Here is a 15,062-nt window from a genome sequence, read left to right as displayed (position 1 = left end):
GACACTTCTGGCAGTGGCTTATCTCCCACAGACTCTTCTGGCAGTAGCTTATCTCCCACAGACACTTCTGGCAGTGGCTTATCTCCCACAGACACTTATGGCAGTGGCTTATCTCCCACAGACACTTCCGGCAGTGGCTTATCTCCCACAGACACTTCCAGCAGTGGCTTATCTCCCACAGACACTTCTGGCAATGACATATCTCCCACAGTCACTTCCAGCAGTAGCTTATCTCCCACAGACACTTCTGGCAGTGGCTTATCTCCCACAGACACTTTTAGCAGTGGCTTATCTCCCACAGACACTTCCAGCAGTAGCTTATCTCCCACAGACACTTCTGGCAGTGGCTTATCTCCCACAGACACTTCTGGCAGTAGCTTATCTCCCACAGACACTTCTGGCAGTGGCTTATCTCCCACAGACACTTCTGGCAGTGGCTTATCTCCCACAGACACTTCCGGCAGTGGCTTATCTCCCACAGACACTTCCAGCAGTGGCTTATCTCCCACAGACACTTCTGGCAGTAGCTTATCTCCCACAGACACTTCTGGCAATGACATATCTCCCACAGTCACTTCCAGCAGTAGCTTATCTCCCACAGACACTTCTGGCAGTGGCTTATCTCCCACAGACACTTCCAGCAGTAGCTTATCTCCCACAGACACTTCTGGCAATGACATATCTCCCACAGTCACTTCCAGCAGTAGCTTATCTCCCACAGACACTTCTGGCAGTGGCTTATCTCCCACAGACACTTTTAGCAGTGGCTTATCTCCCACAGACACTTCCAGCAGTAGCTTATCTCCCACAGACACTTCTGGCAGTGGCTTATCTCCCACAGACACTTCTGGCAGTAGCTTATCTCCCACAGACACTTCTGGCAGTGGCTTATCTCCCACAGACACTTCTGGCAGTGGCTTATCTCCCACAGACACTTCCGGCAGTGGCTTATCTCCCACAGACACTTCCAGCAGTGGCTTATCTCCCACAGACACTTCCAGCAGTAGCTTATCTCCCACAGACACTTCTGGCAATGACTTATGTGGTGTCCCCAGGAGTATGGTCGCCACATTGGCATTGCCTTACTCCAGGGAGGGTGATGTCAGGCTTGGAGGCAATGAAGGGTCTCTCTTAACAGTTAACCATGTCATGCAACACAGTTCCCACTCCAGGCCAGCAGAGGGAGCTCTGAACCAGAATTGGGGGAGGAGTGCTCTCAGAGGGCCAGGAAGGTACCGAGTACCCCACAGCTCTGGGAGGGCGACCCACTTATCTACCACAGACAATTCTAGCAGTGACTTATCTCTCACAGACACTTCTGGCAATGACTTATCTCTCACAGACACTTCTGGCAGTAGCTTATCTCCCACAGACACTTCTGGCAGTGGCTTATATCTTACAGACACTTCTGGCAATGACTTATCTCCCACAGACACTTCTGGTAGTGACTTATCTACCACAGACAATTCTAGCAGTGGCTTATCTCCCACAGACACTTCTGGCAGTGGCTTATTTCCCACAGTCACTTCTGGCAGTGGCTTATCTCCCACAGACTCTTCTAGCAGTGACTTATTTCCCACAGTCACTTCTGGCAGTGGCTTATATCCCACAGACACTTCTAGCAGTGACTTATTTCCCACAGTCACTTCTGGCAGTGGCTTATACCCCACAGTCACTTCTAGCAGTGAATTATTTCCCACAGTCACTTCTGGCAGTGGCTTATTTCCCACAGTCACTTCTGGCAGTGGCTTATATCCCACAGACACTTCTGGCAGTGGCTTATCTCCCACAGACACTTCTAGCAGTGACTTATTTCCCACAGTCACTTCAGGCAGTGGCTTATATCCCACAGTCACTTCTGGCAATGACTTATTTCCCACAGTCACTTCTGGCAGTGGCTTTTATCCCACAGTCACTTCTAGCAGTGACTTATTTCCCACAGTCACTTCTGGCAGTGGCTTATCTCCCACAGACACTTCTAGCAGTGACTAATTTCCCACAGTCACTTCTGGCAGTGGCTTATACCCCACAGTCACTTCTAGCAGTGACTTATTTCCCACAATCACTTCTGGCAGTGGCTTATTTCCCACAGTCACTTCTGGCAGTGGCTTATATCCCACAGACACTTCTGGCAGTGGCTTATCTCCCACAGACACTTCTAGCAGTGACTTATTTCCCACAGTCACTTCTGGCAGTGGCTTATCTCCCACAGACACTTCTAGCAGTGACTTATTTCCCACAGTCACTTCTGGCAGTGGCTTATATCCCATAGTCACTTCTGGCAATGACTTATTTCCCACAGTCACTTCTGGCAGTGGCTTTTATCCCACAGTCACTTCTAGCAGTGACTTATTTCCCACAGTCACTTCTGGCAGTGGCTTATCTCCCACAGACACTTCTGGCAGTGGCTTATCTCCCACAGACACTTCTAGCAGTGGCTTATATCCCACAGACACTTCTGGCAGTGGCTTATCTCCCACAGACACTTCTAGCAGTGACTTATTTCCCACAGTCACTTCTGGCAGTGGCTTATCTCCCACAGACACTTCTAGCAGTGACTTATTTCCCACAGTCACTTCTGGCAGTGGCTTATATCCCATAGTCACTTCTGGCAATGACTTATTTCCCACAGTCACTTCTGGCAGTGGCTTTTATCCCACAGTCACTTCTAGCAGTGACTTATTTCCCACAGTCACTTCTGGCAGTGGCTTATCTCCCACAGACACTTCTAGCAGTGACTTATTTCCCACAGTCAGTTCTGGCAGTGACTTATACCCCACAGTCACTTCTAGCAGTGACTTATTTCCCACAGTCACTTCTGACAGTGGCTTATTTCCCACAGTCACTTCTGGCAGTGGCTTATATCCCACAGACACTTCTGGCAGTGGCTTATCTCCCACAGACACTTCTAGCAGTGACTTATTTCCCACAGTCACTTCTGGCAGTGGCTTATACCCCACAGTCACTTCTAGCAGTGACTTATTTCCCACAGTCACTTCTGGCAGTGGCTTATTTCCCACAGTCACTTCTGGCAGTGGCTTATATCCCACAGACACTTCTGGCAGTGGCTTATCTCCCACAGACACTTCTAGCAGTGACTTATTTCCCACAGTCACTTCTGGCAGTGGCTTATACCCCACAGTCACTTCTAGCAGTGACTTATTTCCCACAGTCACTTCTGGCAGTGGCTTATTTCCCACAGTCACTTCTGGCAGTGGCTTATATCCCACAGACACTTCTGGCAGTGGCTTATTTCTCACAGTCACTTCTGGCAGTGGCTTATATCCCACAGACACTTCTGGCAGTAGCTTATCTCCCACAGACACTACTAGCAGTGACTTATTTCCCACAGTCACTTCTGGCAGTGGCTTATATCCCACAGTCACTTCTGGCAGTGGCTTATATCCCACAGACACTTCTGGCAGTGGCTTATCTCCCACAGACACTTCTAGCAGTGGCTTATCTCCCACAGACACTTCTGGCAATGACTTATCTCCCACAGACACTTCTGGCAATGACTTATCTCCCACAGACACTTCTGGCAATGACTTATCTCCCACAGACACTTCTGGCAGTGGCTTATCTCCCACAGACACTTCCAGCAGTGGCTTTTCTCTCACAGACACTTCTAGCAATGGCTTATCTCTCACAGACACTTTTAGCAGTGGCTTATCTCCCACAGACACTTCTAGCAGTGGCTTGCCTCCTACAGACACTTCTGGCAGTGGCTTATCTCCCACAGACACTTCTGGCAGTGGCTTATATCCCACAGACACTTCTGGCAGTGGCTTATATCCCACAGACACTTCTGGCAGTGGCTTATATCCCACAGACACTTCTGGCAATGACTTATCTCCCACAGACACTTCTGGCAATGACTTATCTCCCACAGACACTTCTGGCAATGACTTATCTCCCACAGACACTTCTGGCAATGACTTATCTCCCACAGACACTTCTAGCAATGGCTTATCTCTCACAGACACTTTTAGCAGTGGCTTATCTCCCACAGACACTTCTAGCAGTGGCTTGTCTCCTACAGACACTTCTGGCAGTGGCTTATCTCCCACAGACACGTCTGGCAGTGGCTTATATCCCACAGTCACTTCTGGCAGTGGCTTATTTCCCACAGTCACTTCTGGCAATGACTTATCTCCCACAGACACTTCTGGCAATGACTTATCTCTCACAGACACTTCCGGCAATGACTTATCTCCCACAGACACTTCTGGCAATGACTTATCTCCCACAGACACTTCTAGCAATGGCTTATCTCTCACAGACACTTTTAGCAGTGGCTTATCTCCCACAGACACTTCTAGCAGTGGCTTTTCTCCTACAGACACTTCTGGCAGTGGCTTATCTCCCACAGACACGTCTGGCAGTGGCTTATATCCCACAGTCACTTCTGGCAGTGGCTTATTTCCCACAGTCACTTCTGGCAATGACTTATCTCCCACAGACACTTCTGGCAATGACTTATCTCTCACAGACACTTCTAGAAATGGCTTATCTCTCACAGACACTTCTAGCAATGGCTTATCTCTCACAGACACTTTTAGCAGTGGCTTATCTCCCACAGACACTTCTAGCAGTGGCTTATCTCCCACAGACACGTCTGGCAGTGGCTTATATCTCACAGACACTTCTGGCAATGACTTATCTCCCACAGACACTTCTGGCAATGACTTATCTCCCACAGACACTTCTGGCAATGACTTATCTCCCACAGACACTTCTGGCAATGACTTATCTCTCACAGACACTTCTAGCAATGGCTTATCTCTCACAGACACTTCTAGCAATGGCTTATCTCTCACAGACACTTCTAGCAGTGGCTTGTCTCCTACAGACACTTCTGGCAGTGACTTATCTCCCACAGACACGTCTGGCAGTGGCCAGTGGCTTATATCCCACAGTCACTTCTGGCCGTGGCTTATCTCCCACAAACACTTCTAGCAGTGACTTATTTCCCACACAGACAAAAGATTCCGACATTTGAATTCCAACTGCCTGGTAATTCTTCCACCAATCATCATCTGCTAGTAAGTGTCAGAAGTCCAGGACCCACATACAAATTTATTGGTTCGCAGATCCCACCAATATCATCTGATTCGTTTGAGTTTACTCTGCTGTGCATGTTGGCCTTAGAGGGTACCGATCATGTAGAACATGGCATCTGATCTGTGGGCAGCATGTTATAAAATAGGAGAAGCTGATCAGATTGATTCATGAATTTGTGAATCATTATTCTTTCATTTTCATCCCAGTTTTTTCTATGCTGAGTCCAGTAGGCGGTCCTACTTAGTTTACCCTGTTTGGCTGTGCCTAGAGACCTAGGTGTCAGTGACTATCAGTCAATGTGTAGAACTGCCCACTGGACTCCTTATCTCAAAAAAGGCACAAAGTTAAATCAATAAATTACAAGTTATCTTTTCCTTTTAAAACTATATATAAGCCTGCTCAGCATGCTATGGATCTGTAATAAACTGCCTAAAGATAGGACTGCATGTTCAATGGGCTTGATTTTCTTTAAGAGTTCACATTATGTGACCCAGTAGGCAGCGGAAATCTACTTTTATTCACACTACAATGGACGTATCTTCTATGAGCAGAAGTCGCTCTATCATGTCTTGTCTTCCATAGATAAAATTTGTACAGTACTCAACATTTACATGTAGCCACAAAATCCTAATCAAACAATATTGCGGTTTCCAAATGTTTCACCTTTTGAGCTGTAAGGGGCATTTACTCTGCAAGATAATAGTGATTGCGCATGGTTAAAAACTTGTTCATCAGATGAAATGATCTTTTGCACAGCGCAATTCTATGTGCACGGAGAATCTAGTAATGATCGCTCAGTTACATTGCTTACTTTGGTCTCCATGTGTAAACAGGCATTGAAATCACCGGCAATTGGTAAAAGGCACCAATCGCTGGACGCATCGTGTCACCTGTCGATCCATGTAAATGGACCCTAAAGACCTAGTCTTTGCACAGGTCAGCTCTAGCACGAGGGACACAGAGTGCATCCACAACTTGATTCTTTTTAATGCTGTAAATCTCCTCTAATAGCTGTAGTGATACTTTAATGCAGAGAAATAACTTAAAGTTCCTGGGGCATAAATGCAAATTCTGTATTAGAGTCCTCTCCCAAAGATCAACGAGGCATTAAAGGGAATCTGTCACCCCATTTTTGGCCTATAAGATGCGGCCACCGCCATCAGGGGCTTATCTACAGCATTCTGTAATGCTGTAGATAAACCCCCAATGTAACCTGAAAGAGAAGAAAAAAGAGTTAGATTATACTCACCCTGGCGTTTGGTCCGGTCCGATGGGTGTCGCGGTCCCGTCCGGCGCCCTCCCATCTTCTAGAGATGACGTCCTCCTCCTTGCTTCTCCTTCGGCTCCTGCGCAGGCGTACTATGTCTGCCCTACTGAGGGCAGAGCAGAGTTCTGCAGTGCGCAGGCACCCGACCTCTCTGACCTTTCCCAGCGCCTGCGCATTGCAGTACTTTACTCTTCCCTCAATAGGGCAGACATAGTACACCTGCGCAGGAGCTGAGGGAGAAGCAAGGAGGAGGACATCATCGTATGAAGATGGGAGGCGCCGGACCGGACCACGACACCCTCCAGACCCGAAGCGGACCCGGACCGCCCCTGGGTGAGTATAATATAACTCGTTTTTCTTCTCCTTCAGGTTACATTGGGGGCTTATCTACAGCATTACAGAATGCTGTAGATAAGCCCCTGATGGCGGTGGCCGCAGCATATAGGGCAAAAATGTGGGGACAGATTCCCTTTAATAATACTGATGTCTTCCTATGGGAAACAGAGCCAATTGGACCCCTTAAGCACAAGATCCCCCTCTGTGCCACCTACAGCTACATCCATAGATTAATTACATGAAACTCACAATCTACATTAAATGGTTTTCCAATAGCTAGTAAAGCTCAACAATATCAGCTCATTGCGCATGGTGGATCATTGGTTAGCAATGCGGCCTTGCAGCGCTAGGGTCCTGCAGGAGTTTGTCTGTTCTCCCCGTGTTTGCATGTTTTTCCTCCTGGTGCTCCGGTTTCCTCCCGCAGACCAAAGACATTTAGATTGTGAGCCCCAGTGGGGACAGTGATGATGATGTCTGTAAAGCGCTGCGGAATATGATAGCGCTTTATAAGCAAAGCATAATAAATAAATTTTTTTAAAAATTGCGGATCCATCTGTTAGCGTAATCAGTTTGATTAAAAGGCTTGCGACACTTCCGAACCATCATAGTGACATACATTGTGTAGTGGCAGTAAATGGTACTGCAGATTTATCTGTCTGCGCTCCATTTCCTAATAGCTAATCAGTGGGGGTCCTGAGAGCCAAACCCCCACATGATTCTCTCTAAAGAGAGTTCAGCAATATTAAACCCCTTTCAATGCATTTTTGATGTTGATGACATATTTGGAATGGATCATATCTTGAACTTTTGTAAAATGTACTGTATGTAGTGGCTGCAGGGAGTGACAACACTATATATACACACACATATATATACTGCTCAAAAAAATAAAGGGAACACTTAAACATCATTCCAAATGCTTTAATGTTCCCTTTGTTTTTTTGAGCAGTATGTATACTGTATATAGAAAGAGTAATAAATGGCACAATGCATGATATTAGACTATTGTTCTACGAATGACTACTGTAAGTCACACTTTCATACATAATGCACAGAGGTGGGAATATGATCATCATATTTGGATATAGGTCCGGTGAAATACACACGGCCTTACTGAATATATCGTTGACTTGGACTGGCTGTACCAAGATGGCTACAAGAATGAATCACTGATAACTGGAATTCCATTTCCATTCTGTGTGCAGGGATGAGACTCTCATGTGTAATTTCCCTTGCCAGTAATTGAATGGTAAAACATACCATGTTAATAAGTGTGTTATGGAGGTTCCACAAGCATCTATTGTTTAGTACATTTGTAAGGAAAGGGGTGGGAAGGCGGCTTCGGAAGGGAAGACGTCAGAGAGGTTACAGGGGTGAGGGCTATTCTCTGGAAGAATGGGGATATCCATTTGTAGTCTTCTGGTTCAAATGAGTAAATGTCAATGTGAGACAATCTACATAGTGTGCATGCACTGAGAGGCCATCGAATAGAATTTGGGAGGGGTGGTTAGTCATACATCACCAGCCTCATCACTAAAATAGCCCTGCTTACATTCATGCTCAGCATCTCCCATACACACACCACAAGTGACACCGGGAGACATATATGACATTCTGCGTGCCAGGCTTAGGAATAACCCTGATGCACATGTTCTACAGCGCAGGAGCTTTCATTGTTTAGAATGAGACCTTTGTAGATTTTACTAAATAAGGCAAAACATCACATCCACCAAAGCTCATGTCTAAAGCTCAGCCATACAAATTCTAAGCAAACAGTAGAGAAAGAATCTACATGGCAAAGCACCTTACAGCTACACCTTCTCTTTAAGAGAACCCTATGCAGCTCCTGATTGTTGTGGCAGAAAGCTTGTAGTGATGCTGATGGAGTGATCCTGTGAGACTCAGGCTGGCTCCACACATAGGGCTTGTCCCCAAGTAATCCATCATCTCAGCCGCCCATTCACACCAGGAAATGTTAGCCAGATAGAAACTTAGATTGAAATTTCATTTTTGAAGTTTCTTTGCAGCAAAATAAATCCCTTCTACTCTCCATAATGGGGAATTGAATGGTTACTGTCTGCCCCTACAAATTCAATACCATTAGTGACACTACTTTTTTTTCTGCAGATTGTTGTTTGCGGTTTCTTGGCTTCCATCATTTCGCTTATTTACATGCTGCGGTTATGGTGACTGTCGGTCATTTGTGATGGGATGATAGCAGCAATTGCTGGATGAAACCTCAGTCTGGAGACCTCACCCAGTGCTGTGCACTGCCATTACTGATGTGCGTACACTACGGCAATTTTACAGCTTTGAGCTTTAATTATAAATTCACTCATTTGTTTTCATGGTAATTTTTAGAGATAATAAGCGTCACAAAGTTTCCAGCCATAATAAAAGTCAATGATCCCTCCACAATCACAAGTACACAGCCAAACGCAGCGGCGACTCAGGCATTAACCATATACAATGACAATGTATGCATGCAAAAAAAAATATATATATATAATATACACATGACAGCAATAATAGGAAAATATTGTGAGAAGGACGGCCAGTGGGTGCACACGTAATGCCCCATACATGCAGAACACACATATAGGGCACCCCGCATGCCATTTACCTCTCCAGCTGAGCAGGCACAGGGAGAGCAGGATCAGTATATCCATGGTCCTGTAGTCACTGTACACAGCAGCCTGCAGCAGCTGAAGAACACTGAGAGCAGAGACTGACGTCAGGTGGGAGAGGCAGGGAGGGGGCGGCCATACAGCACAGACCCCACCAGACACAAGCAGTCCTGACTACTGCAGCTCAGGGCTCCAGGTGGTGGCAGAGACAGAGGTGGCTTTAAAGGCTACAATTTCGTGAACTTCTACAGATGTTGAAACCATTTTTTCTGTAATTTTGCTGTCAACCCAGCATTTTAGTAAATATTTATTATACATATAATATTCGATGAATTTTGTTTTCCAACCTTTAGATTATCATCGTTTTGCGCTAATTGTGCAAACATGTTTCCACAAAACTGATGTTGCAAGACAAAATCGAATATTTTTAATTTGTCCGGGATAAAAAAAATTCCATGGATGTGGTAGGTAAATATGCCATGAGCGCACTTATTTTTGGCCTGGAATCAAGGAGTCAAAGCTTTATTGTTTGCACCAAAAAAGTGTAGTAGTTGGACTTTGGCCACCGGGATGTAAGCGGATTCCTAGCACAGAGTACATCATTGTTCTCTTGGTACTGACAGGCATAGTTTTCAATGGTGCAGCTGTCCATTACTACCGAGGGCTCGTTCACACCGATCCAGCCATCCTTCTTTTTTTTTTCCCAACGTGGCAGTGACAATGATGCAAGAAATGATCCCATAATTTCGTTCACACTCATCTGTAGCATCAGTTCTTGCCTTGGACCCTATCAGGAGCCGGATCTTAAAAGGAACCTGTTACCAGGTTCTCCCAATATAAAGTATGGCCATCGCCTTCCCAACCTCTTTTGCAGCATGCCGTATGTCCGCAATCCCCTCTGCATAGCCCAAAAATAACCTTTTATTATCTGTCCGGATCCGCAGCAAAATCCGCACTGTGTGCACATACCCTAAAGATAGAAGTATTATTATAATGCTCCGGAATAAAAATATATGCAGTATACTGAGCCCCTGAATAAATAATTGCCCCTCACTATATTGTCTGCACAAAATGTGACACCACACTGTCCCTCTTATGGTACATGCCCTCCACACTGCCTTCTCTGTTCCATACTGGACCCCTCTTCATATTGTCCTCTCACAATGTGTCCTCCCTATTGAGCCCAGTCTCTATACTGTACCCTTTCATCACACTCTCCCTCCTTGGTATACTATCCCCTCCTGGCTGTACCCTTACACTGTTCCCCCATGTTACGCCCGCACCATTCAGTTTCTATTCGGTGCCCACTCACTTTTATCCTCCCTATACTGTTTCCTCATAGGCAGCACGATGGCTCTGTAGTGAGCCTTGAAGCAGTGGAGTCCTGGTTCAAATCCCACCAAGGACAACATCTGCAAGAATTTTGTATGTTCTCCCTGTGCTTGTGTTGGTTTCCTTCCAAATTCCAAAGACATACTGTTAGGGAATACTGTCTCTTTGTATATTTACCCCCTCACTCTCTATACTGCCTGCTCACACATACCCCCAACTCCCCATTCTGTGTCTGCACACATCCCATCACCCTCACTCCCCATACTGTGTCCACATACATTTTTCCCATCACTGTTTCCTCATACATGCCTCCCATACTGTCTCCTCATACATGCCCTGCATCTTCCCCTTTCCTCCTCACTTTGTGTCCTCAAATCCCACACATTAAATCTCCCCATCTCCACTCCAAATCTCCCTCAAAAATTAAATCCCCCACCACACATTAAATCTCCCCATCCCCACTCCAAATCTCCCCACACACATTAAATCTCCCCATCCCCACTCCAAATCTCTCCACACACATTAAATCACCCATCCCCGCTTCAAATCTCTCCACACACATTAAATACCCCATCCTCACTCCAAATTTCCCCCCACACAATAAATAAAAATAATGATCTTTATTTTTATACAGTGCTAACATATTCCACAGTGCTTTACAGTTTGCACACATCATCATCGCTGTCCCCTATGGGGCTCACAATCTAAATTCCCTATCAGTATGTCTTTGAAATGTAGGAGGAAACTGGAGAACCTGGAGGAAACCCTCACAAACATGGGGAGAACATGCAAACTCCTTGCAGATGTTGTCCTTGGTGGGATTTGAACCCATGACTCCACTGCTGCTGTGCTAACCACTGAGCCAGCATCCATACTCCAGATCTCTCCACACACACATTAAATCCCCTCATCCCCACTCACATTTTATCCCCTCATCTCTACTCCAAATCTCCCCATCCCCACACTAAAAGACCCCCATGCACTTAATATTTGGTGTCTTCAGCTCCACTGGAGCACTTACCACCAATGTGTGCATGACCTGATCACAATGCTTGCGTCTCTGTGACCTGGCACTCAGAGCTTCAATAGTACTCTCGTCTGTAAGACGAGAGTACAATTGAACACTGGGAGCTGGTGTGCTGCAGCTTCTCTGTGCCGGCTGTCAGCTTGACAGCCCACACAGAGAACAGTCGTCTCCCAGTCCGGGGGGTGCCAGAATGCAGCTGCCAGGGGAGACACTTCAGACTGCCACATTAGGTGGCCCGACTGCGCGCTCCCTGCCGGCTGCATTTGGGGCACATGCCCTGGCTGCCCCCCCAGATACGCCTCTGTTGTCGTACATCCTCCACAGTGTCCCCCAATTGTGCTCCTGAACAGGCGCACTTCTCTCTGCCCAAAGTACTATCATGCACATGTGCCAGGAAAGGCCAATGAGAGATGATGGTCCAGAAGTAAAGACTGCCATGCGCACTACAGTACTTTGCTCTACCCCCGGAGGGCAGAGAGGAGTGCACCCGCACAGGAGTGTGACGGGGAGCACAGTGGATGACGTAGGTCGCATCATCCACATAAAGCAGGGAAAGAGGATGGCGATAATAACAAGACCGCCGAGACCTGAACCAACCACCAGGAGCTCCCATGCAATGACTGACACCACAACCATCAACTTGAAAACCTTTACTTTATTTAACATCAGTAAATCAGACTTCGTTATCTTTTTTTGGCAGGGGTCGGTCACAGCTTTAAACATAAGGTCCGAGGGGCCTATAAACTTGCCATGAAGCACTTTGCCCCCCGGTCCCCCGGGGGCAAGTTTGCCTTCGAAAGGATACTTGGCACCATCAATGCGCTGTGACTTAAACTTATGAAAACAAAAATTTTGGGTGGAAGGGTGGGAGAACCTGCTCCGGATGTCAGATGAGGAGAGAGACAGGAAGCTAAGTTGCTGCAGTTTTTATAATGAAGGGGAGGGTCCTTCACTGGGAAAGGAAGTACATCCTGAACACCACGTCACTGCAATGACTTAACCCCAGCATGACCAGAACGGGTCCGGCGGTCAGGGGTGCATCGTCAGATATAGTCAAAGTGCCCCACAGAGAAGAGGCGCTGCATCAAGACCAGAGACACCCTTCGGACCGGACTGCACTGTGTGAGGGTAGAATAAAAGGTCTTTTTTGTGCTATGCAGTGGGGATTGGGGACAAACATACAGCTTGCTAGATTGATGTAAAAGAGGAGGGTAAAGGTGCTGGGTGCCCTTTATACAGGGAAAACCTGGTGACGGATTCCCTTTAAAGCCTGATGACGCGTGATGCCATTTTGTGATCAGCTAATATTTGAGTAAACTGATCTGCATGGCACAGATAAATGTAAATGTGGCCTAGTTTAGCTGCAGAGAACAAGAATTTAGCTTTGTTTTCATTGTCATAACCATAACTTTTGTATTTTCCCATCCATGCAGGTTTATAAAGACTTGGTTTTTTTTCTAGGACAAGTTGTTTTATTCATTTTAATTCTTATTATTTTCGGGTACATATAATTTATTTATAACTTTTATTCATTATTTTGTCAGGGAGGAATAGGAAAAAAAGCAATATTATTTCCATTTTATTTCATTTCACACATGGTATACCATGACTTATAAATAATGGTATAAACCACCATGAAAGGTGAGCTAGTGATGCAGAGATCACAGAGGAAGGTTAAAAGCTATATTATAGTAATCACAGAACAAAGAAAGACCCCCTAAAACATAACTTTTACTGATAACTATTAGAACGTATGTGCGCTAATTCCATACACACCTACTCAATTGGGGACATGTAAAATGGATGTCTTAATAAAAGAACCCAAAAAACATTAACCGGCAATCATGAAGACTGAACCTGGGAAACAGCAAAGTGGTGAGCTCTTAAAGATAGAAAGTGAGACATTAAGGGAATCTAGGAAGACCCCTTTAAGGATATCTTTCCTCTGTGACTGATCTTCCTGTCTTAAGGCTCCCTGGCAAATAAGACAGCTGCCAGCCAAAGAGCTGAACATTGTGTCGTCAGTTATCTCTCCTGGCTATCCCACACATAGGAACGTTGAGCAGAGTGATCCTTTGTTATTTTCTAAGAGAAAGCCACTGCCAGACTCCCCTGGCAGCTGCTTATCTTCTGCCAAACCAAAGGATTGGTTGTTAAAATTTCAACAGCTGAATACTTCTCTTTCCTGACATCATCTGTTGGAGTGGGGGACTTGGGAGACCCCCATAAACATTTGATCATCAAAATCTATGGTATTGGACTACTTCTAATTTGGATTCGAGCCTTTAGATTGACACCAAAACTGATTATAAAACACACCAGCTGGCGTCAAGCTATTTCATCCCTTTCCCAATTTTCTTGGGGGCATCTGACCAGGAGACAGATAAAAAAAAAGTTGTGATCCAGCACATGAACCTGCCGGGCACAACAGCTGGAAAGGTGGGAAAGAGTCTATTGAAAACAATAGGATCCGTTCCTCATCCAGTTTCCATCTAGCAGTTTACTAACTTGATGAATGTAAGTCAGGGCCTGCTGATTGATTTACACTCGGGACCCCCTTATGGTCGTGCCACTGGCCTGAACTATCCACTTCCTGCATAACATAGCCATTTTTGCAGTACTGAAGGCGCGCTATTGGATGAAGCAATCCAGCCAAACTTAGAGCAGCACTTACAAGCTCTGCAGAAAAGCGCTTGCAAGCAGTGTGCTTCCTGCCCTGGATACTGATAAGCTACGCAACATGCAGTATATAATAAGATTGAAAATCACTCCATTCTTTACATCAGAGAGGATTTTTAATATTGCAAAGTTGCTTGTTTTTCCTGACTGAAGTACCGTAACTCAGGCTTGCCACCATGTTTCTGGGGCCCATCTCCACTTACTGTTTTGTAGAGCTTGTGCATTAACATGACCATTTTGCTGATATTATTCGGTGGTGCTGCTGACGAGTTATTTTGTGGCTACATCTCTTAAGAAGAATTAGTAAATGTTTCCCGTTACCCATCCCCCTGCTATTGCATATTGTTCTGCACTGTCAGGCCATTAAATAACCACTCTCTTCTTCCACCCTGTGCTTTTTCCAGCCAGGCATCTGAGAAATATCTTTCTCAGTAAGGACTTTGTACTGTGCTACAGGATGCAATGAGGTACATGTACAGTATTCATGTAACACAGCGCACAGTGCTGACTGCACAATGGCCAGCGGTGCAATATTACAGACTCGACAGATATTGGTAAGTTATAAGCTGTCATGTTATGGAACTGGTTCAGTAAAGCACTTAGGGCACGGCTCATGGGGTCTGCGTCACTGTGGGGCGCCAAGGGAGCTGAATCAATAATTGTGATAGCGCCTTGGAGTTCCAGTTATAGGAAGTTTCCAGCAATTACAGTAACATTGCCTTAATCTAGT

The 15,062-nt window shown here is 45.7% G+C and overlaps 1 protein-coding gene across 2 annotated transcripts in view; it reads right to left on the bottom strand.

Annotated features, from left to right (window-relative positions):
• Positions 1–9,379, bottom strand: part of MCAM (melanoma cell adhesion molecule) — a 222,107-nt gene extending 212,728 nt beyond the window's left edge. For both annotated transcript variants that reach the window (XM_073566449.1, XM_073566450.1), the window contains exon 1: positions 9,291–9,379. In XM_073566449.1, coding sequence (XP_073422550.1) covers positions 9,291–9,336 — 46 coding nt within the window. In that variant the 5' untranslated portion in view covers positions 9,337–9,379. The remainder of the gene's footprint in view (positions 1–9,290) is intronic.
• Between the last annotated feature and the right edge of the window lie 5,683 nt (positions 9,380–15,062).

This window comes from Dendrobates tinctorius, unplaced genomic scaffold (genome assembly GCF_039654945.1).
Source record: "Dendrobates tinctorius isolate UK_male_01 unplaced genomic scaffold, ASM3965494v1 ptg000018l, whole genome shotgun sequence".
In the NCBI taxonomy this organism is placed as follows: domain Eukaryota; kingdom Metazoa; phylum Chordata; class Amphibia; order Anura; family Dendrobatidae; genus Dendrobates; species Dendrobates tinctorius.
Note: the sequence above shows the minus strand (reverse complement) of the source record. Positions and strands in the feature narration are given on the sequence as shown.